At 37.9% G+C, this 26,262-nt stretch overlaps 5 protein-coding genes and 3 long non-coding RNA genes across 10 annotated transcripts; 3 read left to right on the forward strand and 5 right to left on the reverse strand.

Moving 5' to 3' along the window:
- Positions 1–45: 45 nt before the first annotated feature.
- LOC116927051 (ATP-dependent RNA helicase DHX33-like) lies at positions 46–4,687 on the forward strand. Its single transcript, XM_032934014.2, has 14 exons — positions 46–1,828; positions 1,887–2,019; positions 2,084–2,383; positions 2,444–2,628; positions 2,704–2,779; positions 2,850–3,043; positions 3,118–3,247; positions 3,314–3,356; positions 3,436–3,527; positions 3,590–3,744; positions 3,822–3,993; positions 4,054–4,254; positions 4,328–4,507; positions 4,580–4,687. The coding sequence occupies exons 1-14, from the start codon at positions 1,581–1,583 to the stop codon at positions 4,616–4,618; spliced, it is 2,148 nt and encodes a 715-aa protein (XP_032789905.2). The 5' UTR covers positions 46–1,580; the 3' UTR covers positions 4,619–4,687.
- Positions 4,688–4,835: 148 nt separating this feature from the next.
- LOC116927093 lies at positions 4,836–7,187 on the forward strand. The gene is made up of 4 exons (XM_032934083.2): positions 4,836–5,768; positions 5,833–6,688; positions 6,770–6,911; positions 6,979–7,187. The coding sequence occupies exons 1-4, from the start codon at positions 5,613–5,615 to the stop codon at positions 7,040–7,042; spliced, it is 1,218 nt and encodes a 405-aa protein (XP_032789974.1). The 5' UTR covers positions 4,836–5,612; the 3' UTR covers positions 7,043–7,187.
- Positions 7,188–7,664: 477 nt separating this feature from the next.
- Positions 7,665–9,280, reverse strand: LOC116927095 (alpha-(1,3)-fucosyltransferase C). Its single transcript, XM_045177208.1, has 2 exons — positions 8,981–9,280; positions 7,665–8,908 (listed from the first exon to the last, which is right to left on the reverse strand). Exon 2 carries the CDS (start codon positions 8,766–8,768, stop codon positions 7,767–7,769), a length of 1,002 nt encoding a protein of 333 aa, XP_045033143.1. The 5' UTR covers positions 8,769–8,908; positions 8,981–9,280; the 3' UTR covers positions 7,665–7,766.
- Positions 9,281–9,711: 431 nt separating this feature from the next.
- Positions 9,712–10,617, reverse strand: LOC123474737. Its single transcript, XR_006649682.1, has 2 exons — positions 10,416–10,617; positions 9,712–10,328 (listed from the first exon to the last, which is right to left on the reverse strand). It is a non-coding gene; the product is annotated as an uncharacterized LOC123474737 (long non-coding RNA).
- A 113-nt stretch (positions 10,618–10,730) lies between these two features.
- Positions 10,731–14,516, reverse strand: LOC116927069. The gene is made up of 10 exons (XM_045176029.1): positions 14,205–14,516; positions 13,820–14,129; positions 13,591–13,754; positions 13,322–13,523; positions 13,007–13,252; positions 12,482–12,942; positions 11,839–12,099; positions 11,728–11,772; positions 11,338–11,668; positions 10,731–11,267 (listed from the first exon to the last, which is right to left on the reverse strand). Exons 1-10 carry the CDS (start codon positions 14,313–14,315, stop codon positions 10,789–10,791), a joined length of 2,610 nt encoding a protein of 869 aa, XP_045031964.1. The 5' UTR covers positions 14,316–14,516; the 3' UTR covers positions 10,731–10,788.
- A 2,123-nt stretch (positions 14,517–16,639) lies between these two features.
- On the reverse strand, positions 16,640–18,435 carry LOC116927123 (uncharacterized protein MCAP_0864). Its single transcript, XM_032934112.2, has 8 exons — positions 18,349–18,435; positions 18,013–18,286; positions 17,781–17,948; positions 17,537–17,674; positions 17,333–17,470; positions 17,125–17,262; positions 16,915–17,052; positions 16,640–16,846 (listed from the first exon to the last, which is right to left on the reverse strand). Exons 1-8 carry the CDS (start codon positions 18,358–18,360, stop codon positions 16,806–16,808), a joined length of 1,047 nt encoding a protein of 348 aa, XP_032790003.1. The 5' UTR covers positions 18,361–18,435; the 3' UTR covers positions 16,640–16,805.
- Positions 18,436–21,263: 2,828 nt separating this feature from the next.
- Positions 21,264–21,917, reverse strand: LOC123474736. Its single transcript, XR_006649681.1, has 2 exons — positions 21,834–21,917; positions 21,264–21,564 (listed from the first exon to the last, which is right to left on the reverse strand). It is a non-coding gene; the product is annotated as an uncharacterized LOC123474736 (long non-coding RNA).
- Positions 21,874–25,473, forward strand: LOC116927252. 3 transcript variants are annotated; one of them, XR_006649679.1, is made up of 7 exons: positions 21,874–21,987; positions 22,045–22,140; positions 22,803–22,869; positions 22,926–23,267; positions 23,334–23,732; positions 23,804–24,075; positions 24,138–25,473. It is a non-coding gene; the product is annotated as an uncharacterized LOC116927252 (long non-coding RNA). The 3 variants fall into 3 exon arrangements; XR_006649678.1 differs by having other exon boundaries at positions 21,954–22,140; XR_006649677.1 differs by lacking the exons at positions 21,874–21,987; positions 22,045–22,140 and having other exon boundaries at positions 22,153–22,869.
- The last annotated feature ends 789 nt before the right edge of the window (positions 25,474–26,262 follow it).

The following is a 26,262-nucleotide window of genomic DNA, read 5'->3' on the forward strand; positions in this document are numbered from 1 at the left end:
AACAAAAAAAAAAGCAGAGGGTAAAATGAACCGAAAACTGAACACACACACAAAAGCAACTCGTCATTCCTACGCTCTCGGTCAAATGGGCGGAACAGGTGCCTGGCAGGGGTGTCCCATCGCTCAAGAGAAATGTATTTTACCTGCGGCGAGTAATACGTCAGGTAGTTGCAAATTATTCAACCTTTTTTTTTTCAGTTGTAGAAAGAGTAGTAAACCTCTAGACACACGTGTGTGTATCTTAGCTGTTGTATTGCGTCAGAAAATGAGCCGACCGAAAGAAATGAAACAGACGTTCATTGGATGCTTAGTTCCGACAGGTTGCGTTTGTGCTATGTAAACTATGGTCGTTCGAAAATGTCTAGAGCGCTAATGTATTACCTCTAGTATCATTTTCAGTTATTTTTTTGTGTGTTGGAAAGATAAGCAGATGGTTTTGGGGGGAGGAGTTTTTAAGAAAGACGTGAATAATTACGGAGAGGTTAAAAGAAAACAAAACAAAGCAGCAGGAAGATGGAAGAATGACGTAAAGAAAATTTTTTGTTTTTTTAAAAGAAATGCTTATATAGAGTCATCAACTGTTGGACGTGCACATAACGGTCTCGTCCATTACCATGTACAAAAGAGATGGGTCTTGTTTCGTCAGTTTTCAAGTCCCGTTTCTTTTTTGTTTTTGTTTTTTCTCTTTTTAAGGTAGAAACTCAGAAACATCACATGTACACATCAGCGTGTCCTTTCCGTTCGAATTCTAATAAGCGGTTCAGTTGTAGATAAACTTTTTAGGGGGGGTTGAGATGTCGGTAGTCTACCGTCTGCTGCGTTTTCCAGGGTTTTTTTTTCTTTCTTGGATGAAATGGAACACGACGACGTGGGCTTTTCATCTGTCGGCATATGCTTTTAAAACATTTTCACAGTTGTCGAGATGAGGATCGTCAATCTTTTTAGCCGCCGTTAGTATGAGGTGGATATCTGTGTTGTACGTTATGCTATGCCGTGTATATCAGGCCCAGACGCGGGGGAACAACGGTTTCCATCCACTGATAATAACATCTTTTAGAAACAAATTTATAGCCTCAATTTTTACGACAAAAGAACGCATCTGGAGATAGTTTCCGTCGTTCACAAGTAGGTTTTGGAATGCTGACAGTAGTTACGTTTTTAAAAGGGACACGAAAACCGCAATTGTGATGCTTGAATAGTTAAACAGGTATCCCGTCCGTGTCAGATTTGCTAGTGCTAATTGAGTGGTTTTTTTTTTTACAAGGTAATATTTTTACTGAATCGAAAAAGCAAGTGTTGGGATTCAATTTGACATCTGGCAATGCTGAATACCACACGGAGCTTTCGTTAGCAGACGAAATCACTTGAACGACACGTTTGTCTACAAGTATAGTTTTGTACGTGACAAATCCAACAAGTTTCCGTCTTTCCAATTGTCTCGTTTAGATTTTTGACTATTTTCAAGCTCATTACATCATGAATTGCTAACATTTTGGTCTGTTAAACCTTTTTTACGTTGGGAACCGAACAGTTTTTGTTGTAGATTTGTGTTGAGTTGCTCGCGCGGCCCACACTTTGACATGAGAATGACAGATTCCTCATCACAGAATAATAACGATAGTACTAACGGTTCTCATGGCAAGCGTCCTGCGCAGAGTAGTGGAAGCTCCGGTGCCTCTTTCCCTAAAATAGTGAAGTTTAATGGAAATATACAAAGAACCCCAGGCAGAGATTTAGATGCTACCAAAAGACCTGCTCCAGCGCATTACTCCAGAGAGGATTTACTAGCCCAGAAACAAGCTTTACCAATTTATGCAGTTAGACAAAGGTAATGTTTTAAGCATTGAAAATGTGAGTTTAGTTTAATTGTATTATTTTCTGCAAAGACTATTGGAAGAACTCAGGAAACATCAAACATTAATCATTATAGGAGAAACTGGGAGTGGGAAAACAACCCAGATCCCTCAATTGATTTTTACTCATGGCATGACTGAAAATGGTACAATTGCAGTCACACAGGTAATAGTCTTGTTGTCAGAATTAATAAATTCTTAAAGTATGTAAATTTCACGAATAATTATAGCCTAGACGAGTTGCTGCCATTACCCTTGCCACAAGAGTGGCACAGGAAATGGGTGCTCAACTGGGCACAACAGTTGGCTACACTGTGCGCTTTGAAGATGTTTCTAACTTTAAGACCAAAGTCAAATTCTTGACTGATGGTATGTTGCTTCGAGAAGCCATGTTGGATCCCTTACTGAAGAGATATAGTGTCATCATCCTGGATGAGGCCCATGAAAGGACCATTCACACAGATGTGTTGTTCAGTGTTGTGAAAACCGCCCAAAAAAAGCGGGCTGAACAGGGAAACAATCGTTTAAAAGTCAGTTGAGTTTTCCTTGATTTATCTTACACACATCTTAATTACAGTTTATCGTTTTAGATTGTTATCATGTCTGCTACCATGGATGTTGATCATTTCAGCTTGTACTTTAATAAAGCTTCCGTAGTCTACCTAGAGGGACGGCAATTCCCTATCCAAGTTTTTCACGCCAAACAAATTCAGGAAGACTATCTTTTTAGTTCGTTGGTGACACTCTTTCAAATTCACAAAGACGCTCCAGCTGAGTAAGAGAACCATTCGCTTTCTAGTTATAAAAAAAATCCTATTCGATTTAACGTTTTCAATTTAATTATGCGCAGTCATCACATTCTTATCTTCTTAACGGGTCAGGAAGAAATCGAAGCGTTCGCCAAAAGCGCTCGCACGATAGCTAAAGTATGCACAGTCCAACTGTTCGATTATTGTGATGAAACTATATTTTTTTTAATCTTCAAATTGTATTTAGGATCTGCAAGGTAAGTATGCTAATTTAAAGGTTTGCCCGCTGTTTGCCAATTTACCTCAAAATCAGCAAATGGAAGCATTCAGCAGTCCGCCACCCAACACTAGGAAGGTGGTACTAAGTACAAATATTGCGGAAACGTCCGTTACAATCGACGGTATACGCTACGTTATTGATTGTGGTCGTGTCAAAGCCAGGTGATGCTCAAGAGAGTATTCTTCTATTCATTTAAATATGATATTAATGATCTTTTTTTTTTATCTGAACATAGAACTCATATGCCAGCGACAGGTATGGATGTCCTTAGGATACAAAAGATTGCTCAGGCTCAGGCTTGGCAACGAGCTGGGAGAGCAGGTAGACAAGCTGCCGGCTTTTGCTATCGTGCCTATACATTAAACGTAAATGAATAGCAAATTAAAGTTTCTTGTGACGATTGATGTAATCATCTTGGTTTGTCAAATCAGGAATTCGAGAAAATGGCGCCAAATGCTATACCTGAAATTCAGCGTAAGGTTTCTAACTAGAGAATAAAATAAATATTTACAGTTGATTGATTTTTTTCTTCATAAATTCTTTTAAACTTTAGGCTGCAGTTTGACTACAGTTGTGCTTCAACTCCTGGCCTTGGGTGTTCAAGATCCACTGCATTTTGATTTCATGGATAAACCACCGACCGAAGTAAAACGATTGATTTTGAACGTGAATTTGATTTGTTTTAACTGAAATTGTAAATTTCAAAGCTAATCGAGGGAGCCATGAAAGAACTTCACCTGCTGGGTGGGATTCAATCGATAGATAAACCTGTCCTGACGGAAATAGGACAGCAGATGGCGGCTTTTCCGCTTGATCCGCGCTTCACCAAACTCATCCTAGCATCTAAAGATCTTGGATGCACGTGAGTTTTGCGCTTGATTGACTTCTTATTCGATCGATTTAATCAAATCAACTGGTTGTGGTTGTCTTTGGTCACAGGGAGGAAATTGTGAGCATTGTAGCGCTGCTATCGGCCGATTCGATCATGGTGAACGCCTCTGCCCAACGGGAGCAGGCCAACAATGTCCGTGCTAAATTCGCGTCTTCCGAAGGCGACCATATGACTCTGCTCAACATTTTCCGCGCCTTTAGAACAGCGAAACAGAACAGAGTACGTCAGAAAGAAGAAAAAACATTGATTTGAACACTTGGTTAATTTGTCGTTACGCAGAATTGGTGTTTCGAGAACTTTGTCAATTACCGCAATTTGCTGTACGCCGTTGAAGTGCGAAAACAGTTGGCTGAGTTGTGCGAACGAACCAACATCCCGATGAAATCATGCAATCCACAGACGGAGCCTATTCGTCGCTGTCTTTTGGCCGGCCTGTTTCTTTCGGTTGCCGAGTACCAACGTGAAGGACATTATCTCACTGTTCGTTATTTTGTCGTTATTTTTTTAAATTTACCTACGTGTTCTAACATGAAATTATTTTTGTTTGAGACAGCTTGGATCGCGTCAAACAGTGACCATCCACCCATCGTCCGTCCTTTTCCACACGAAACCCTCTTGCATCGTTTTCACCGAACTCATACAGACGGGCAAACGTTATGTACGTCAAGTGACGCTCATAGATCGGGACTGGATCGAAGAATTGCCCAAAGAGACTCTTCTACAGCTGCGCCAAGTATAACATTGTTGATGAAATCATGGTTTTCACATTAATACTTGAATATCGCTGTTTGGGTTTATAATTTAGACATTTCGAGGGACCGTCAACGGACCGAATCGCAGTTAACGGACGACAACGTTCTTATTATTTTGTTCAACCACATCGGCAAAGCCAATACATCCATTATGAAAATTACTTTCGGTATATATATGCATCCTACACGAACAAGGTTCAATAATCTTCTTTCTTCGATTGGCGGTCTGCGATGCTTCTCCCATCTTGTGAAGTAAGATCAAGTCATCCAAGCATCAAGTTATGTGTTATGGAACGTCTCGAGTTTTCCCCTTCGTATCGACCGCAATGCCGACAGGTAAGAAGAACTTCCTTGCATTGCGTTGGTAGGTAAGTTTGGCGAGGTCTTTGCACCTTTATATCTCAAACTTGCTTCCGATCGGGTTGGTCCGTCAACCGGTTTACTATCGTTAAAGAGCTTCATTGTTTGTTGATATGTATTTATTCGTTATGCATCAACTTGTTATGTTTTATGAGCTAAAAATAATTTGTTACGGATGTTTTTGTCCGTTTCAAACAGTTGTTTATGGACAACCGTACATGTCATGCAAATCGGTAAATAGTGTTTTGAAACATGTTTAGCCAAGCGGTAATACGTATAACGTCTAAAAATAGTAAAAAAAATTTGGATTAGCCTCCCTTTTTTTTTTACATTTACAAAGTTTAAGTGTAAAATGTTCGTGCCAATCAATTCGCTAATTGGGTGTCGGGTAGTTGATATTGGACGATTGCGATTGTCGCGTGAAGTTTTTTCCCTATAGGATGTGGATGTTTTAGGCGAACGACGTTTTGTGGTTGTCGACAGCAAGACCTGTTATGTTCACGCTTGATTTCCCGAATGTAACCAAGAAGCAGAAGACCAGTCATTACACCCATTACAGGCAGCGGTCGCCATGACACCGCAACACCTTTGGGTCCCAAAGGAAGGAAGAAAAGAAGCCGGAAAAAAGGGAAGATGCAAAGGTACTATGTTTTAGTTATTCTTCGGCCGAACAACTGGCCAGACGTTTAATCAAAAAGTTCTCGTGAAAGAAAACGAGTTAGAAGCATGACTAGTTCTATGAACAAAAAGCAGCTTTCCTGCTTGGTGGCTGGCCTATGCTGCACCACTGCTCTTATTGCTTTCTGCATTTGGGCCGGTATTGGCGGTTTCTTTGAAAGGTTTAGCCATCCCGCCGAAAAATTGAATCGCTCTGAAAAAAATGTAAGTTCTAGTCGTGTTTATGTTATTATCATTTCGCTATTCATACAATTATTTCGATGTTCAGGTGACGGAGCCGGTGATGTCAATCAAAGATAGAAGAGGATTCATCTTTAGTCGATCGTCCGATCATCCCGAAACTGTTCGAATTGTCGCCAGTGTTGCTACATCGAAACCGGTCCCTATCATACACACCAATTCGTCATCGCCGCGAGTTCCATTAGCTAAAATTCAGCGTTCGGAAACGATGGCCACGTTAGCAAATGAAGGATCCAGTCAATTGTTTCAACGGCAACAATTCAGTCCGACTCCAAAGTCCTTTTTTGATCTACCCGATTCAAGAATTTGGGGTCCTGCCTTGGTTCAGCAGAGCCGATCTAATAGCGACGCTGAACGATCTGAACGTTTTTACCAACCAATGGATGGCACCATCAGAAATTGGGATCATGATTCGTTTAACATGAGCAAGCTTCTCAATACGGTGAGCCAAATATTTGGGGTCGACTTGGAAGAAGAAGATCCACACGTGAACGCCAACAGGGATGCTGTTAGCGCAGATCGCTCTTCCTGGGTGACGTTGAGTTATTTGAGCCTCAGCATCTTCCTTCTTCGTCAAATGGATCGTATCCTAAAATTGCAATCTGAACCATCAGATCCTCTCCTGATGGAGGAGCGTGGCCGGAGCATGAACAGCGCTCTGGAACCTTGGACATACAATAGTCTTAACTTGCTTTTCACCGAGCCTAATAACAATACGGACATCGAAGGTGTTATCAACAATGTTGGCGATGAAGATTCGGCTGATGATTACATATGGGCTGCTCATAATATTCTTAGAGCATCCAAGGACTTAAGCGGAGAAGGCTTAGACTGCATCTGGTCTGCGTATTGCACGGAAATCGACAACAGGGCTTCCCTGGATGGTATTTACATTTTCAAACGAGATGGAAATTATAATTTTTTTAATTACCAACAAGCCATAAAATGTGGGAATTTATTTGCAGGTGTTACGGGAGCGTTAGCCAGGATGAATGCAGTCGTTCTGAAAATGGTGACCGGCTGGCTGAGTCCATCGACCGCCGTGATCAAATTGATTCGCTCTCCATTTGACTGGAATGGAATTGATTGCAACAAATTATTTCCAAGGTAAAAATGCCTTATTAACACAAATGTTTACTCCAATTTGACATCTCTCTTTCGCTTCAAATGGTAGGTGTAAGCCAGAAGAGGCTGTAAATTACTTGGTCCGGCTAGCGACCACTACAAGTTCCAATTAAAAAGGGATATTATAACGGTTAAAGGTAATGGGTTTCGCATAAACACACGAGCCAAGTTAACGTTTTATTTGAATTTTTTTTTTTTAACTTGTCGGTGTACGGGTTGGTGTTTTGTACCATTCTAATAAATCCTGATTATTAAGTACCCATGGGTTTTTGGTGAGTCGTAGCTGCGTGGAATGAGGAAAAACACATTTTAATTACCGACGCTTACCCGTTTATAATAACCTCGTGTAAACCACAAACGGAAATAGCCGATACGGTGAATGTGCAACGTACCGTAAAAATGTTACTCGGAAAACACACGGGAAAATTTGTAACACTTTTCCGCTCGAACGGTTTTAACAAACGTTATAGTCGTCAAATTACTGAGAGCGTATCTTTATGGTTTTCAATAACAGCTTTGTTCGCTAATCAGTAGAGGTATTTGGCTTCAGCAAGATCGAAAGTATACATGTCAGTTATTGCTAAAACAATTAACACTTGCCAAGCGACTGAGCTGGAAGAGGTAAATGCCCACCTGTTACGACGACCAAATGGAGTCTTATAACCAAAATTCTAGACAGAGGTGTCCTCGTTAACCATTACGTGCTTGCAAAATATTCCTGTCGACACCACACAGTTCATCGATATCCGATTTGTATTGACTTCGGGGATTACATTTGCATACAGGTGGTAGAATTTGAACATAATATCAGAATTCAATGACATCCGAGCTATTCTCTTAAGATATCCAATTCGAATCGACTGTTTTGCAAGCGTTTCTATCATCCCATTGAGATGTTAATTCCTGGTAAGATTGAAATTCCCAATCTTGCTGTTCGTGTAACTGTTGGCATAAGTCACAGAAACCGTGACGCGACATGTCACTGACGCTAAATTCTACGTCATAGTACTCTTTCCACCAGAAATAGTCGTTATAAAGAGTGTCGTTGGCGTCCAGTAATTTGAGATAAGCTGCCAATTCTTTAGGTTTGAAAGTTCGGGTGTCAATGTAGGAATGGGGTGGTGCTTGTTTAGTGTAATCTGCTCCACCGTACACTACAGGAACGATGTCGTGCCCCATTATCTTGAAAAACTTTTCTGTGACATAGTCTGTACATAGAGAATTCTCAAAAGATAAATAGAATTTATAAGTAGATTCGAGCATGTCATAACACTGCGGATCGGAATGATGTAAAATGTCACGAGCACAAGAGAAGTTACCACATTGGCCATACGTGTCGACATCAATGTATTTGCTAAGCTCTTTGACGTACTTCTCTCGTTGGCCGTGTGTATTACAATGAGAAACCATCCAGGCTGCTGTTTTGGTTTTATTTCGCCACGATTTTGGTGACATTCTATTGCGGAATATTTCTCTTTTACGGTTAGTGTCTTCTGCTGTACGAGGAGCTGTCTTTTTCGGAATGATCCGGCCGTAGAGCAAAGGAATATCGGCATCAGTTCTGTATGTCATGGTCCAATTGAAAAAGTGTGCCAGTTGGGTCATGTTGTAATAAGGCTTCAGGGCTGGAGGAGATTCCTGAGTGAAAAACACGAGACGCTGCCTTTTGCTGCGCTTGCTTCCGAATTCAGGCATCTTCAATTGATCAGGAGCCGTGAATTCGTCGTTGAAAACTACGATAATCGCGTCGTAGTAGGATAGGGGTCGTAACGATGGATTGTCGGTGATTTGGCACCGAGTGTAGGTACAATTATGGTTGATGAAGCTATTGTTGCCCATACCGAAGACTCGTATCTCTTTTCGGTTAGATCCGTTCCATACCAGGATGGTTTTAATTTCATTTTGTTGATGAGGATGAATATACTGATCCACTTTTCTCGACAAAACTCGGAATGGAAAATTGAACAGTACCAAAACAACTAGTGTTGTGAACAAAAAAATAAGTTTATATGCTGAAATTGTTTTCTTCACAAAGAACCACATTGGCTTACCGTTCACCTGCGACAAACTATGGCACACTCCCTTAGCCTGCCCGGTAAGGACTAAACAGTGAAATTTTCTAGTGCATGTAGCCGCAGAATGGCTAAAGGTGCACGTGTGTCAACAAGCTCCTCCCTCGTGTTTAATACCACAACAGGTTGATTCACGCCATTGTAGCGTAAAGAAGTCATTGCTCCCTGTTTTCATTAATCGTCATGTACAGAACTGCTAAACTTCCGAACATCTCGTTCTTCATGACACCATGTGCTAGACTGTCTGCCATCTGCCTTTCTTTGGTGCCGAAATGGCTTTCTCTAATACTTGCCATATGGTTCCTTCTGTGTCCGAGATTTCATTTGGTTATTCAAGGCCTAAAAAAATCAAGTAAAAACTTACAGCACTCTCAAATAAATGGTGAAATTATTTAAAATTATTTAAAAATATTGTATAAAAATAATTATTGGTGATTTGGATTTAATAAAAAATTTTAACCGCCTTTGTAGTTTGTGCATCTGAATCTTAAAATGGCATTGTTGCATTGCTCGTGGACAATGTCACTGGCGGAACCTTTGCGAAAAACCGCCAAAATTATTAACAGAACGAAAGGAGCTACAGGAGGTGTAGGAGGAGGCAAAATGTGTTCAATTTCATAGCAAATGTAAGTTATGTGTCTTTGTTGATTTAATTTTTCCCATTAAGTAATGTCTACATTAATAACGTTCGAATATTACCCTAAACTCAATTCACTTTCTAACAAGTTGTATTTTGTTCGAATACGGTAATGAGTATTGTAGGTATCCAGTTGAATCGCTATCAAAGTCAGTGCACACATAATTTAGAAGCAACATCAATTAATATAAGATTTCTTGTTGCTTGCAGATGTGACAATATTACTGGTTGATGGGTGGAAAGGCTATGAAGCAAAATATGATTATCGAGTCTACCATCATGATGTAAGTATTCATCCATATTTTAACATAATATAGCTGTTAGATATTAACAGCTCTTTAATGATTGTAAACAGATGCTGTTGATATTTATCTGTCTTTCAATTCTACTCAAAACTCATCGGGAGTTAGGAGAATTGTGACGGCTACTAACTAGGTAAATACTATGTAACAATCATCTTTGTTTAGCAGTATGTATTGGTTGCATCACGATTTTGCCATGCTGTATTATGCAAGAGAGCATAAGCATTTCTGTACTGGTTTAAACAGTTAGGGTCCTGACCAACAGAGGCTTATACTTTGGCAAAATTGCTAAAACCTACATTGTGAGTTCTAAGGTGTTAAATGCCGCTGAGATGTACCGTGATGGCATGAAACTGCCGTTTTTAAAATGTTAGCGGTGAATAGAGAACTGAAATTTTAAGAGAATCGGATTGTAAATTTTCTTTTAATTCATGTTAGATGAATCAAAAAGCAGAGGTATCTAATATATTTATACTTGTTATTTTCAGTGTAGGTGGTTACAGTCATCGACTCCTTCAAGTAACTCATTCTGAACAACCAATTTTGTTCTTGTACCGTAAAATTGTTGCCAAAATTGACGTGGAATCTGCAGTTATTCCTGAAGCACGGATATCTGGGTAAGTGCAGAAGTTTTCTTTTTACATTCGTGTGTTACCAATGCGCCTAGTTCTTCTTTGGAACAACGGGGATTTTTTTTTTACCTTGTCAGAAGTATTCCGAATCCAACTACCTCTTTCTTGTCATTTCCCATCTTAACTCTTTATTAGTTAACTTTAAACTATACCAAGGATGGCGGTCATCTTTAAGTGTATTTCCATAACGCAGGTTCACAAAGGATTTCTTCCTAGTTACAAAAGTGACTGGGAAAGGTCTTCTTCTATCAGCCAACCAGTAAAATAAGTGTAGTCATTAGCTAAATATACTCGCGATGACAGAAGTCGAATTTGAAGCCAGATTTGGTCACCCTTGTTCAATGATACCGTCGACTGGAGGGAAAACGGGCAGTCATGGTGATTGACACTGTCGATGTTAGCGTCTTCGACGTAACTCGCGCCAATCAGAGTACCATTCAAATAAAGGCCTACTGAGAATTCGAGTAAAGTTGAGGACGCGGGGAAGGCCGCCACTGCGGAAAAGGAGAAGAAATAAATTCCCGTTCGGGGTGCCGTGAATTTTCCAGTAGCTGCGTTCATTCCTCCTCCCACGTTCACTCTTGCAGATTCGTACGTAATCGACACGTTCGCAGTTGGCAGATGACTATTTCTATTTACATAGAAATAGACTGGGGCCGTTTTTACATCAACGTAACCGATCCATTTCTGGAAACCTAACACGAGACCGTAAAAGTACATGCAATTAAATATTTTTGTCATTTTCATCAAATTAAAATGGATTACTTGTTTCGAAGGATTGTTTTGAGAAATCGCAGAAAACAGTTTCAACGAATTTCGATCCCATAATGGAATACAGCCCGCTTGAAGTGTGTCCATTAACTCTCAAGTCTAAACATGAAGTTGGTAATCGAGTTCCCTGTCTCAGATCGGCATCGGCGTTTCGAACTAATGCGCTGTTGGTTTCAGAATTCTCTGAAACAGGCAGGTTGTTGGTTGACTCTTGATTTTTCATCGACGTAATCAGCGATTCTTGCCGTTGAACTTGGACTTCTAGTTCAGTTATCTTTGCTTCAAGTAGCGCAAGTTTTGCTGCCAAAGGTTTCGTTATTTTGTTCTAACAGGTAGAGAAAAATTACACTACGGTTCAGACTAAAAGATAATAGAAAAACTTACTATTTGCTGCACTAGAACTTCGTAAGTTTCTTTTGATTTAGCGTCCTAAAAATTGGGAATAAAGAATGCGTTTAAATTTGAGTTCATAAAAAGTTTTTAAACAAATCTTACATCGAACTCTTTAGGTAGTTTTTCTCCCAAAGTAAAAGTGGCAAAGGTCTGCCAGGTCATCAATAAGACAACGAAACGGAATGCTGAGAAGCGAGCCATTTTCAAAATCGTGGATAGTATGAGTTTATTTTCGTTGTAGACTCGCAATTTATACCGTACCAAAGAAAGGACCAGCATTAGTTGTGTTACGTTTCCTTTCAAATTCATTGTTAATGATCGGTCCCCAGTTGTTGCGGTCGTTCCACACTTGTTGTGCCACCTCTACTTCCTTCACAGCTTTGATAAACACAGTTCTTTGTCAACATGCCCAGTGGTTTTAGTATTTTCACAGTTGGACGTTTTCATGAAAGCAAACTTTTCCTATTTCAACCATGAATGCAAATGGTGGAAGCTTCGAATGTCCTTTGGACGACATTGAAATTGTTTAGCACGCACCCGGGTTTATGGTTTCGTTTTGTTTTGCCAGCTGTTATCGTGCGCCATACTCTCGAATTTTCCTCCAAAAAAGTAAATAACATCCGAAAGCCTAGCGTGAAGTAAAAATCAATTAAAGGCAAATGCAATAATCAGTTTCTTTTTATTCGTTCCCAATACTTGACACTGTCGCTCAGTCGTACCCAAACTATAGCGCAATTTTTAATCATTTAATAATGACGTCTTGCTGTAATAACAAACCAGTAAAATGGGTCAAACGGGTTCCATCGTCGTATAAATAAACCGGATTACGTTCTTCGATCTGCACCCAAACCGTGTCTCCCTCTTGCAGATAAAGCGTCGACTGTAGAGCGAAAGTACTATAGCCTGGACTCTCTGACAAATGTACTTCCGCTCTTCCGATTCGATTGTTGTTCATCGTTAGCGATATGCGCATGTAGCCGTTATAAGAATAACTCATATAACCGACTCCGGATAGGGAAAAGAAGTATGTTCCAGTTACAGGGGCTATAAAAATTCCTGTTTCTCCGTTCATGGCACCTCCGATATTGAGCGGTGTTACTTGGAAGATTATAGGTGTGAGTACTTCTTTGAATATGTCGTTTGTCTGAACGTAAAAGTAGACAGGCGTTGATTGAACATCGATTTTACCTATCGATGTCTGAAATCCTGAATCGTTTCGATTGTTATGATTTGAAAAGATGTTTCAATTGAACGAGTGATTTGTTTGTACCCTGTTCTTCTTGAAGTTTTCTGAAATCACAGTAAACGCTTTCGACAGAATTTGTTCCTTTAACCAAGTAGAATCCGCTTAACGTGTGTCCTAATATCCGTAGATCTGCGCAGGATGTCGGCTTTCCATCAACTACTTTCTTTCCAGTACACTCGAATCTGCCCAGCGTGTGTTGGCCAGACCCGGCGTGGGTACGACCAAAGTTAAGTCGTTTAATGGGCAAAATATTCTTGTCGCTGATGATGCCTTCAAAACAAAAAATAACTGCATTTAATATACAAATCCTTGAACGTGGAGATTATTTTAGAAACCCACCCTCATCGGTACGTACATCTGCAATACCAGAATCGCAATTGCATTTCTTGTTTGCTTCGATGCAACTGCCGGTGATACCACAATCGCATGTGTGGGTAGTAGTGGCTTTTCCCGACCAAAAATATTGTTTGTTATCGTATCGGTCATCCCACCAAGACACTTGTACCCCTTCGTATTCAAATGGCGCTTCGATGCAATCGTACTGTTAGAAATCAGGCAAATTGAGCAACTTGGATCTTTCTTTGACCTAACTGTTGGTGGGATTTTACTTTGAAATATTGATGACATTCCTTGGATAGTTCTGCCAAAGTTGCCATTTGCTTGTCACTTGCTGAATAGTGGATGTCTCTTTTGTAACATCCGGGATCCAGACAGTTTTCTGCTTCGATATTCGTTTCACTGTCGTGTATAACGGCTGTCGTTACAGCATAATCTAATTTTTAATAACCACAGGCATTAATTTTTTCAATTTAAAATTTTCAATATCTGTTGTCGCACCTGTTGTCATGTCACAGTAAACTTGAAATGGTTCTTCGGACTCTCCATTCAAATCTTGGCCATCGGGATCGATGATATAGAAGCCAGAACTTTGAGAGTTATCGTAATCGTAAATTTCTTGGCACGTTCGAGAGTATATTTGGCTTTCGTTATTGTCAATTTCGGTTGGATCAGTTGCCATTCTGGAACTGGGATTGTCCATCCTTAAGGAGGCAATAAGGGATTCTTGTTGTGCAACTTTGGTCTCCAGCTGAAATACCTTTGTTTCCAACTGAGTGACCCTGGATTCGAAACTTTTTTTCAGCTCACCCTTTAAAGCATTAAAAATATTGTGGTCATTTACAATTAAACGAAAGCTTTTGAAAAGAAAAGGAAAATAACTTGCGTAATTCTCAGTCAATTGTTGCACTTTTTCTTCTATGGAAATGCTGGTGGCCAAACAAAACACACAAGCTAAGACCAGCACACGTAACTGAGTTCCAGAATAGCTTGTCATTTTCAGTTTTCACTGCGTACAAAAAAAAGTTGCACAAATACTTTGGAACCCAGATTTTCAAGTGAAACTCTTATTCATAAACAATGAAACTCAATCTTTAAGTTTGTTGCTGATGAAATAAGAAAATGGCTTCTTGAGAGAATGAAAATCTAACATGGATTGTTCTTGGGGGGAGGGAGACTTTTGAATTGTTTGCAAACTTAAAGCATTGAGAATTTTGTGGAGATAAAAAGCTATCATGGATGCTCAATTGGGTGGCATATTATCTGCTATGGCGTGAGGAAATCGTGTCTTATCGGGTGCTAGTCAAAGATCTTTAAAAAAATTGCCTTTTGTTTGCCTTTTATCGATTAAACTTCTATCGAAAGTCAAAATGTGCTGTCGCGTCCGTTATGTTTTGTCGTGTTCGCGTCAGATAAATAAAGATTAAGTCTAATGTCGAAGTATAGCGCATTTTGGCTGCCAGGTTATTCCCCCCACACCCCTCCTTTTTCCCATAGAATATGTATTTTTTTTTTTTTTTTACATCGTTTTGTTTCGATAGTTGTTAGTACGCGGGTAGTGAATGCAACTTTTCTCAGCCATATCGATTTGAAATGGCGTCCTTCTGGGACTAGAGCAATGGTTGATCCATTTCTACTTTTGAAAACTAGTTTTAAAAATGGTAAGAGTCAGATGAAACCCAACATTGAAATACTTGACACCTGGAATTGATTTTCTGCCTTCAACGTCAGCATGGGTCTGAACGTTGACTGATTTCTTGTGTTAATTGCCTTGGCGGCATAGTTTGATCCTTCGCACTTTGATGGCATTTTAACCAATCATGTTTTCTTGAAACCCGTTCATTTTGTTCATATCGCATTTGATATATTTTTTTTAAACTTCTCTTTTGAGTCACTCGGCTCAAAGTAGATCTTTAAAAATCGTTAAAAGAAACCGTGAAACTATTTAATCGGTTACCTTTAACTGGACTTAATGAACACCTCAATCATCTTCAACGTCCAGGCGTCTGTTTCCGGGAAATGCGTTGTTGATTCTAACCGAAACTAACATTCGAACCAGTTTTGAGACTCTTTTTAATCGTTTGCTTTGAAAATAGTATTTAAACAGTTCTTGCTGTTTATTTTTTTTAATTTGCATCTAATCGGGTGATCGAACAAGTTGAAACTTGAAAGGAAGCGCTTTATTACGGAAAGGTTAGAGGGAACGTAACGGGCTTGATTTGCAACGTTATTTCATAATGCGATGCATCGAGGTGTCATAACTTTTGAACTAATGAAATTGAAAAGATCCATTGCGCAGATTTTCTTAATGTACATTCAGAATCTCTTTGCGTTATCCGCTAGATAAAACTTTGGGTGTTCCGTTTTGTTTTTATCGTACTGGGAATAACCGTTTAACATGTTTCTTTTGTTAATGCAACTTCAAAAACGTTGAATATTCTGAAATGTGTTGTTCTGGATGCCAATCGAGAGAATGCGTGCATCTTGTTTTTAGGCTACTTTGTAATGCAGAATTCGTTCCCGGAACGTCCGGCGTGTTGTGTAGGCATCCCAGCATAGTCCCGTGTCAAAGTCCGATCAAAAGCAGCACCGCATCCAAAATAATGCACGGAATTCTATATGGAAAAGTCACTTGTATTGGTGGATTTTTTCCTTTGGGTTGTTCCCTGCGTTATCACAGTTGAAACAAAGCTAGAAGAATTTCATGTTTTAAACAAATGACTAGCGATAGTTCCAACCAGCCCGGGTCCACACTAAAAGCTTCCAGGAATCGGCAAAAGGTCTAGCTAGATTTTCCGTTAATTTTTACATCTCGCCTTATCGAAAACATGGCCGTAACTTGTTTTACGGCTATCGCTTGTCGCCACTAGACGCCGTCTGAAAGTGTTGCATTTTGGAGGTCACCAAACGTAATTTCTGTTTGTTTGTTTTACCGTGTTAAAAAAAGAAAACCCGGTTTCTCTGCACGTAGAATTCATTTCTCCTTGTACGCACTTGTTTGTTTTGAAACGCCTCAACTATCCATACGGCCTGCAATTTAAAAAAAAACTTTATTGTGTAGAATTGGCTTCATGTGATCTACATTTTCTTGTTTTTTTTTCTTTCTTATTCGTTGTAGATGTTCCAAGTTAATTGTGTAATGGTAACGGTGACTTCGAATTGAGACACAAAAAGGTGTGGTATGTTGATTGTGTCAGGTGGGCAAACAAGGGAAATAGTTTTACTAAAACAGGATTGCCTAGTGCTTAGTATGATCACCTTGGCGTTGCATTATGGACCACTTGTCGAGTTATTTTATTCGAAAAAAAATGAACGAATTAGTTTTTGCTAACTTAATTTTATTCCAATCAACCAATTTCCTTTTCACTATTAAATAATACGTGAAACAAATAAAATGTTAAATAGAGCAATAAATGCATTTGAAGTAAAGCGGCAGCTCCGTCCCCAGGATGTAAACCCTACATGTCCCTTGATCATCTCTGCTCATTTAGATTTTTGATCTAATGTCGATGAAATCCTTCCTGGTGGCTGTAGCGTAAAAAAGATACAATTAGCTTCTTATTTCCTTAAACTTTTTACGTATTTAATCGAATTACCGTCCAATTTAACTGTCAAATCTACTATGCCGTTGGTCATTTCCTGGCGCACGCGATCGAATTTGCTGTTGGTGTTTGCCAATTCGGCGTTGACATCTTCCAGTTTGGTCTTGGTGTCGATAAAATCCTTCTTGCTTGCTGTAAAATTCAAATTCGCTTATTGTGTTTCACGTATTATCGAATGGTGTTTCAAAGACTTTGAATATATACCGTCCAACTTTGCAGCCAAATCCATTTTGGTATTGGTGACTTCCATTCGGACGCCTTCAAGTTTAGCGTGAGTGGTGGTCAGCTCCATTTTGAGTGCCTCTATCTTGGTCTTGGTGTCAATCAGATCTTTCTTGGTTGCTGAATTGTGGTCGTAGATGTATCGTTAGTTTAACTGTAATTCCATTTCAACTGGCAAACACCGTTTTACCGTCCAATTTCGAGTTAAAATCTGGCTTGTTGTTGACCATTTCTGTGATTACGTTGTCAAGTTTGGCGTTGGTGTTCGTCAGCTCAACTTTCATGCCTTCGAGGGCCGTTTTGGTATCGATCAATTCTTTCTTGGTAGCTAATGGAAATTTCAAGTAAAAATTGCATCCATTTTCGGCAAACTTTAATCTATTGAAATGCTTACTATCGAGTTTTTCTTTCAAATCCGGCTTTGTGTTCATAATCTCGGTTTTGGCGCGATCGAGTTTAATGTTGGTGTTAACGATTTCGCCGCTTAGGTAGTCCAGTTTGGATCTGGTGTCAATCAAGTCCTTCTTGTTTGCTACCAATGGCCGTAAAATATGTTTCAGTTAGTTTTCATTTTGAATCGATTTTAAAAGCTATTTTTATTTAACGGCGAAAGGGGGTAAAGAAAAACAAAGTTTTACCGTCAAATTGTTTGGCAAAGTCCGCTCTCATGTTGCCCAATTCCCCTTTGAAATCTTCCATTTTGGTTGTGGAAACAGTTTTCATGACGTTCGTTTCGGCTTTGGAGGCAAAGTTTTGCATGTTTTTTTCCAAACGACTTGTACTCGATTCCAATTGCGCCAAAGTGTCTGCAAATATTACGAGCATTTAACCTCCATTTTTTCAAAAATTTGATCACCAATTAAAGCCTACCTCTCAGTCTCCTGTTTAAACCTTCGACCGTTTCTTCTAGTGTTTCGATTCTTGATGATAGTCTTCGGAAATTCAGAGTTTGACCTACGTTGCTTACCATCAATGATTCGGATTCACGATCGGGGAACGGCAACCAATCGCTTCTACCGTCGCTCGATTGCTGTGCGACCGATCGGGACGGGTAGAGCGGGAGTCTTGCATGGTTCAAATAATACCAACTGGGTGCTAATTGAGCAGAGACGGCACATGCCGTTGCGAGGACTAAGATGCAAAGCTAAACAAACGGGAAATGCTTAGGAAATTCGAAATGTGAACGTCAAGTCAAATCAAACTTACCGAAATCTTCATGTTGACTACAACGGCTGGGCTTTGCAAAGCAAATCGAATTTCAACGTCGAGCGGAACAGTGACGACGATGCACAGGAGAACCCCGGTTTATATAAGAGGAAGGCAGACGCATAATCGAAAAAAAACCGGTTCATTTTTAAACATCACAAAATGTCTTATTGTTTTGTTTGTTTTTTTCTCATTCTTTTCCGACCGAGAATTCCTTCATATCTTGATACATCGTTCCATCGGGAATAACTTGTGCCCTCATTTGCTAGCGCCGAGAAGGTAAATCAGAAGTACTAATCTATCGTACTTTGCATTCGATACATTTTTTCAACATGGAGAGCCATTCAAGATTGGGGAGAGCGTTGTCCTTCGATGACCGTCAACATGCCCGATAACTTGTTTTTTAAAAAAAGGAAACATCCACTTGACGAGTGAGATTCATCCCGTTATTTAATAAAATACTATCTCTCCTAATTTCAAGTATAGCAATTAAAGTTGTTTCCCTTTGTTTGATTGTCATCAGGTTTTTTTTAAAGGTGCGTTTGCAAATTCGTTGGACATTAAAATATAGGGCATTAAGACTGTGAGGCCCGTTGTGTTTCCACATGGTTTGCATAGGTGTATGGCGACTTTTGTTTGTTTATTTGTCGTGATTCGTGGTGCGCGCCATCCCGTTGAATTGGGAAACACAACTTGTTTTCTTGACGTGTTTCTTTTTTTTTTTTTTTTTAACTTATTAGTCAAATGCTGTTCTGCCAATGAGCTCGATTACCATTCGCTGATTTATTTTGGTGCTTCCGTCAGGAACTCGCGTGTCACTTCTGCACAGAAATTGACTTTCAAACTATTTTTGCTTGTCAGTTTCTAAGCTGGAAAACTTTGGAACTCGTATTTTCTTAAATTTATTTTGTTTAAATAATTTGCTTCTTGTCTGTGTGCCACTTAACTGGGCAATCAGCAACCTTTGTTTTCGTGCGTTCAGCAGTCCTATTTAAACTTAGTGGTGGGAACAGATTCAGTTGGACTTTGGAAGAGATAAACGTCAGATTGCACCCGGCTGAATCAAATAATGGATTCTGTTCATTCATTTGCATTGGAAAGGTTCTTTTTTAATGAAGAAAATTCAAACACTAGACCGGCTTTGCGGGTTAAATAACATGTTTTCCTTGCGCCAAATTAGCTTCAATTCTGCCGATAACAAAAGAATCGTCCACGAGAAAAAACTAACGATCGTTTCGATATGAAAAAAACCCTGCGGAATACGGCGGCCGTATTGAATAAACAAGCCGACAGGCATCGCCAAGCGTCCTACCACGAAACGATGTTATTCTTTAGCGATTTCCTAAAATATTTTACTTCTTTTTTTGTTGTTGTAATTTTTCTTTTATGTTATCAAACAAACAACTGATCATTTTGGGTATTTGAAATGTGTGGCATTTGAGACGCGCTGAACTGCCGGAATAAATTATAGAAAATGTTGGCACAGGAATAGTGGGAATGCGTTGACAGTGCAACGGGATTTTGATTCAAAGAATATTTTAGCGTCGATGATGGCGACCGTGTTGCCGATTGCTTTTAATTAGTAAAATTGGCACATGTTTGATAATCGTCCTGCAGAACGGGCTTGTTTTAATTCCTAGCAATTTGCATGTAAAATTAACTGCAAAAGGCTAACGAACTTCAACTTACCATTAGCCTTCCAAAATGTTACCCCGAAATTTTAACTACTTTTGAGAAGGAAAAAAATAAAGAATTTACATTATTTAGAACTTGTTTTATGCATAGCTAATAGTATCCGCGGTATTCAAATGGAGAGGAATGAAAAAAACAAGTTATCGTCCGTGTAGCATGGTGAATTTTGATTTACAATTTTATTGATAACACTTGTGACGTTCGATTTTTCAAGGTTGAACTTTAATCAATTTGCTGGCAATTAAAATTTTTTTATTTCTTTTCTTATTGAAGGACATCGATTGATTAGACAACTGGTCCTCAGCCTTTCATTATCGAATTCTTTTTAAACAAGCTTTTCTTTTTATGAATTTTAATTCTTTTATGTATGAAGCATTGTTTATAATTAATTATTATCATTATTTTAATAATTAATTATTCCTTCAAGTTTCTCAAGGGAAAAAGGACCGGTTGTTTGTAACCATTTAGATATGATATAATATAATATGCACGTGAAACTAGAACAGGAGTATACACTATTTGCAAATCACCATATATGCAACTAAAATATATACTATATTATTAGCGAACGTATTCAAAACTGTTCTATAACAACTCTAACATAACTGTGGTAAATCACTGGATGTGAATATTAATGTGGCTGAACCAGGATACAACAAAATTGTTGTCAATTAGAGAACGTAAGGTTTGACGTTACGTACCGTTAAATACGCTAATAACTAAGTTAAACGTATTTAACGCGTTGTGAAAAGCACGTTAACGCGTACACGTTATTTTACGTTACGTTAAAAAAAAAAATAAAAAAACAGGTCATATAAAATTTTTTGAATAGTCTTTTTGAAAAACTACAGGACAAATTGCGGGCTCCCAAGTCAGATCAGATTTCATTTCATATGAATCGAGTTCCTAATCACAGGACAACCTTTGCATGCTTTGAATAAATCAAAATAAAACACAAAAAAAAAAAGAAGCGTTTTCAACTTTTCAATAGGCTGGCAGAATGGGTAAGCCCATTGGTTAGGTTCAACCACAGGAATTAAAAAGCAACACTGTTTTTTCTGCAAAAACGTCAAAATTTAACGCCTGAAAATAAATACGTTTACGTTATCCGTTAAGTTAACGGACCCAAAGGTACGTTAAATGTTTTACGTTATCCGTTAAGTTAAACGTAACATCACTATCAATTAGCGACGGTCTATATTGATAAAAAAATTCATATAATAGTAATTGCCTATATGTTCATTGTTTAGATTATGATTTGTTTTGCAATTATTATATTTGATCATGTAAGGTTATATACGACAATATTTTGACAATAATAATTGTTGAATAATGCAATAAATATTGGTTTGTAATATTTTGAATTTATCGACCAGGTGTCCTTTTAACGGATAGATCGTCTGCGAATTTACGGAATTACCCGGCTGACTCCACGCCTTAAAATCGCCTGCATTCCTCGAAGAATTTTCAGCTACAGGTATGCAACCAAAAAATTATATTAACAGGAAATGGTCAGCTAGTAATCTGAAATTGTCAAACAAGAAGTTGATTGGCTTACAACAACGAATTTACGATAGAGAAAGAAGGATAAATCCCGAAAGAATCAGGCCTGAAATTATTACGCTAAAATCCATTTCGAGAACAAGCGATAACATTTTTTTTTTTTTTTTTTTTTTTTTTTTTTTTTTTTTTTTTTTTTTTTTTTTTTTTTTTTTTTTTTTTTTAAAAAAAATTTTTTTAATTTTTTTAAAAAAAAAAATCCACCCAAATAAATTTTTGAAAAATTAACCTACCATGCAAACAAAGCGTCCAACGATGGTGTTAGGAATATTAATATAGGTGCAGTAGAAGATCTTAGCATGAATGAGTTGACATTAGCGTTGGCTACCGCCTTAAATACTCGATGACACGTGTCACATCCTGGCTTTCCCGGAAGAAAAGCGTAAGGTAGAGGAACCTAATCCTGAAGGTCGATAGGTTGAAGGACAAATTTTCATTTCCAAGTGAGCTCGGGGATATGGCCATTCCCCCTCGATAGACCCGATGTCTTGCAGTGACCTAGAAAAGGTGAAAATCCTCGGGCAATTCACACAAAAAAAGGTGGGTGATGAAAACCACGTTTTGCATTTTCAAGCTCAGTAGCTCAGTAGCTCTGCACGTCGTGCAGAAGTGTAGATCGGCTGTTGTAGTGATTCACTTTAGTACATGGATTTAGTCTTCTTTTACAAGATAGATGTGATTCACTATTTGTAGGTTCACCTATCACGCACTAAAAACGCACCGTATCAGCACCTAATTTTGCCTCTGCACTGGCTTAGTTTAGTTGCGCATGCCAAACCTTGTTTTTCTGGGTAGTAATGGAAGTCTAGATAGAATAGAACAACGTTGTTTAAGTTAAGGATAAGCTAATCTAAGTTCAAGTTAAGACAGAAATGGTTACTTTAAAGTAAAGCGTAATCTGACTCGCTCGTTATTTTGGCACAGCACTATTTCTGCCATTTCGTCTTAACTGTTTTATGCGATATTTACCTGTAGTCTTTGCTCGCAAACTATTTCATGCAATTGTATGTTGTCAGCACTTTACACAATTTGCCAATACCCCATCAATCCCCAAAACCTTCCGACTAACGAACTAACGAATTCATTTTTGTTTTCAGGATGGTTCCAATTAATTGTAATTGTAGTTTGTTACATAATGATCTATTCAAATTATTCTAACACAATTTTATTTTTCGTGTCCTTTCATCTCATTGAGGAGGCAGCCAAAGACGATTTTGTACATCGTGGATTAAGGCCGAAGTAATTAGATTAACCCAAAGGGTTTACCAGGTATTCCTCTTACAAATTTAATTGTCTTAAAATTTCTTTTATTATTATGTTTTTAGGGATGCTACAGATTGCTGGACGTCGAGGATCAACTACTGGGTTACTAGATTTAGAATTAGAGGATTTTAGGTATTTTAAAATTTTTAATCTTAATCGAGGTTATTTTTTGTGTAGTGAGGTGGTTAGTTGTGCTTTTATGTACCAAGATTTGCCCACGACACTACCGAAGATGACCACTGGACAATGATGATCGTTGATAGGACCATAGCTCAAGATTGCCAGTATTGATTTTAAAATATTAAGTCTATAACCATGTTTGTTTTTGTTTTTGTATCTAAGAGGGTTACATCACTATCGAAGGGGACTACTAGATAATGAGAATCGTTGTCCATAATTTTCAAGTATTTAATTGAAAGTCATAAACTTTATACTGTAATTTTACTATTGATTTAAAAAAAATTATTTAGGAGGGGTTTCATTCACCACCGAAAAGGTTTATTCGACGACGAGGATAGTCGGCAGGACTGTAGCACAAGATTGCTAGGAATTAATTTTAAAAAGTTATTTGTATTCCATGTTTTTATTTATTTGTTTTTTTATTTGTTGTGTCTAGGAGGGTCCGCATCCCCATCGGGAAGACCTTTATTTGTTGTGTGTCTAGGAGGGTGTGTATCATTAAGGAAGAAGATTACTGGACGTCGAAGATCGCTGCCAGGATTGCCAGGTATTTATTTTAAAATCTTATGTAACTATCCATGTTTTTTTTTAAATGTAACTTAGATGGTCCTTCATCACCACTGAAGAGTATCATTTGGATAACGAGGATTGCTGTCAGAGCCTACAGAATTGTCGCCTAAAATTTTCTAGTATTTAATTGAAGGTCTTAAGCTTGCAAATATGATTTTGTTATTATTTCTTTTTTTCTTTGTGTATTTAGGAGGGTTCCCATCACGACCAAAAAGGGCTAGTGGACAATGCAGGTCGTCGCCAGAACTGTACCTCCAAGTTAACCAGATATTAACATTGAAATCTTAAGTATCAAACCTTGTTTTTTTGGTTTGCTTTGTTTTGTTTTGTTTTGTTTTTGTTTTTTTTTTTTTTTTTTTTTTTTAGGATATCATCACCGATCATCATCATCACCGAAGAGAACCACTGGACAATGAAGATTGTCAGCAGATCTGACAGGATTGTCGCCCAAAATAGTTATAAGTTAAATGAAAATATGTAAGCTTCAACTATGATTTTATTATTATTTTTTTTTATCTTTTTAGAAGGGCTTACATCAACACTGAAGAAGGCTATTTGGCAACGAGGATTGTCGCCAAGACCGTTGACCAGAAATGCCAAGTATTAATTTCTTAAATGTTAAGTGTTAAACTGTGTTATATTTAATTTTTTAATGTTTGTATAGGAGGACCTGTAACACCACTGGGAGGACTTTTGGACGTTGAATATTTTCGGTGGAGTTATCAAATTTATCGCTAAAGAATTTCAGGTGTTAACATTAAAATTTTAAATAGCTAGTCATGTTTTTTTTGTCTTTTGTTTTTTTTGTAAGAGGTACAAGAGCATCACAGAGTAAAGTATGTCCATTAGGAGGATGGGAAAACAGAATATGATACGGCTAAGTATTGCCAAATCGGCATTTGCTTACTTTATTCTATACTTTGATTTGTTGATATACAAGTGTTTCTAATTCCTTTTTCCCTACCATTATTTTCCTTCGAGCACTGGGTTATGGTTTCACCTTGCACGGAGCACATAAATTCACTACACCTTAACCCCGGGGTTCATCCAGTGTTTGCGTTAGATTTTATGCATAGGTTAGGGATGTTTGAAGTTTAGGTTATGTAGTCCAGCTACATTGGTATCATGCTTTATATTTACTATTAATAATTAATACTAATCTTATATAAATAATATTAATTACTTTCTAAAACAAAAATTGGTAACAAAATAAATTTATATTGTCTTTTCTTGCAGTTTTCACGTTGAATATGGATTATGTTGAAAATTTCTGATATAAAATTGGTTCATCAGTCTGCCAAGCACGTTGATCAGGACATTTATCAAGGAAATAAAGCTGAAGCTTATTGATAATCAGGACTGTTACTTGCAGAAAGGTGCATATGAATTAGGTCTTTGTTTACATTATTCTTCTTTACAGAAATAATATGAAATAAAATCATTTTGTGATTCATCATATGTGTGTGATACACACATTCTTATCCTGATGAAAAAGAAACAGGGTTAAGTCACTGAAATTACAGATATTCTCCGACAACTCCATGTCAAGACCAACAAGTTGATGGAAAAGCTAGAAAACTAGTTGTGGTAGGCTTTTCCTTTAGTTATCTTTGTCAATTTATCTTCATGGTCTAATGTCTTTAATTTACCTTAATTTTATCTTGAAACAAATGAAACTTATTCTTGCGTCAAGGACAATGAGACTTTCTACAAAGAAGAAAGGTGTCGACGAAATGAGCAAAAGCACAATCACTACCAAAAGTGCATGAAAAATGCTGGTTCTTTGTGTTATATGTTTGTCTTCTTTTTAACAGATTGACTAGAATAACAAAGCTATTGAATAAACTTATTATTTGGGGATTAACTATGTGGGAAGATGAAGGATTCCGCTAGGGATTATGAAATAATGAACAAAATATAACCTTAAATCAACCGCTGAGGAAAATTGTAGTTAGGCAAAATGAGACAAGTCCAATTTTCAAAAGTTGTTCAATGAGTGATGTCGGAAGAAATCCTGATATATGATCTTATAATTGGGGTTATTGCTTTCTTGCTGTTGCTTAAGTACAATATGCAAGAATATATTAGCGATCAGTTGATGAATATATATATTAGTGATCAGTTATTTTAACAATCAGTTGATGCCTGCAGGTATTATATACTTAATAACTAATTGTAAGCATTATCTTACATAAATTGGTCATTTAAGTTAGGCTTCTTCTAGCATCGTTATAAATCTGTTTTCACACTTTCTTTTAGGATCTAATGTGTACATATCGTTGGCAGATGTGTCGATATTAAATGAAATAGAACATCTACTGAAATTTTTGTTTCACGTGTTTTGTAACAGAAAGGCATCGTTTATTTATACTGAAACTATCCGAAGTAATTTTCGAATACATCAGTGTGAACAATTCCTTCAAAAACCGTGTAAAAATGGTGTGATGCAACTAGTCGTGTCTTGCAACGAATAGTTGATATTCTAAGTTTAATGCTTAAAATTGGAATCAACTGTTTGAGGTTAGTCCAATTATAATAATTGACCTCGTTTTTACGTGATACATCTAGTTTTATAGTTATAATTTAAACAGTGATTTCGCTTTAACCACTAGTGCCACGTAAAAACGATGTCAATTTTTAAGAGCCTCG

This window comes from Daphnia magna, linkage group LG7, assembly GCF_020631705.1.
Source record: "Daphnia magna isolate NIES linkage group LG7, ASM2063170v1.1, whole genome shotgun sequence".
NCBI classification, from domain to species: domain Eukaryota; kingdom Metazoa; phylum Arthropoda; class Branchiopoda; order Diplostraca; family Daphniidae; genus Daphnia; species Daphnia magna.

Bases quoted from the DNA above. Each gene is read 5' to 3' on its own strand.
- LOC116927093 (XM_032934083.2), top strand. From the start codon at position 5,613: ATGACTAGTTCTATGAACAAAAAGCAGCTTTCCTGCTTGGTGGCTGGC. The intron at 5,769-5,832 runs GTAAGTTCTAGT...TTCGATGTTCAG, and splicing joins TGAATCGCTCTGAAAAAAAT to GTGACGGAGCCGGTGATGTC. The intron at 6,912-6,978 runs GTAAAAATGCCT...TTCAAATGGTAG, and splicing joins TGCAACAAATTATTTCCAAG to GTGTAAGCCAGAAGAGGCTG.
- LOC116927095 (XM_045177208.1), bottom strand. From the start codon at position 8,768: ATGGGCAACAATAGCTTCATCAACCATAATTGTACCTACACTCGGTGC.
- LOC116927069 (XM_045176029.1), bottom strand. From the start codon at position 14,315: ATGACAAGCTATTCTGGAACTCAGTTACGTGTGCTGGTCTTAGCTTGT. The intron at 13,524-13,590 runs GTAAAATCCCAC...GATTTCTAACAG, and splicing joins AATGTCATCAATATTTCAAA to TACGATTGCATCGAAGCGCC. The intron at 12,943-13,006 runs GTACAAACAAAT...GAAACGATTCAG, and splicing joins AAAACTTCAAGAAGAACAGG to GATTTCAGACATCGATAGGT.
- LOC116927123 (XM_032934112.2), bottom strand. The intron at 17,053-17,124 runs GTATATATTCAA...TGAATTTTACAG, and splicing joins TTTGGCTGCAAAGTTGGACG to CAAGCAAGAAGGATTTTATC. The intron at 16,847-16,914 runs GTAATTCGATTA...TTTACGCTACAG, and splicing joins TTTGACAGTTAAATTGGACG to CCACCAGGAAGGATTTCATC.
- LOC116927051 (XM_032934014.2), top strand. From the start codon at position 1,581: ATGAGAATGACAGATTCCTCATCACAGAATAATAACGATAGTACTAAC. The intron at 2,780-2,849 runs GTATGCACAGTC...AATTGTATTTAG, and splicing joins GCGCTCGCACGATAGCTAAA to GATCTGCAAGGTAAGTATGC. The intron at 3,357-3,435 runs GTAAGGTTTCTA...TTTAAACTTTAG, and splicing joins TGCTATACCTGAAATTCAGC to GCTGCAGTTTGACTACAGTT.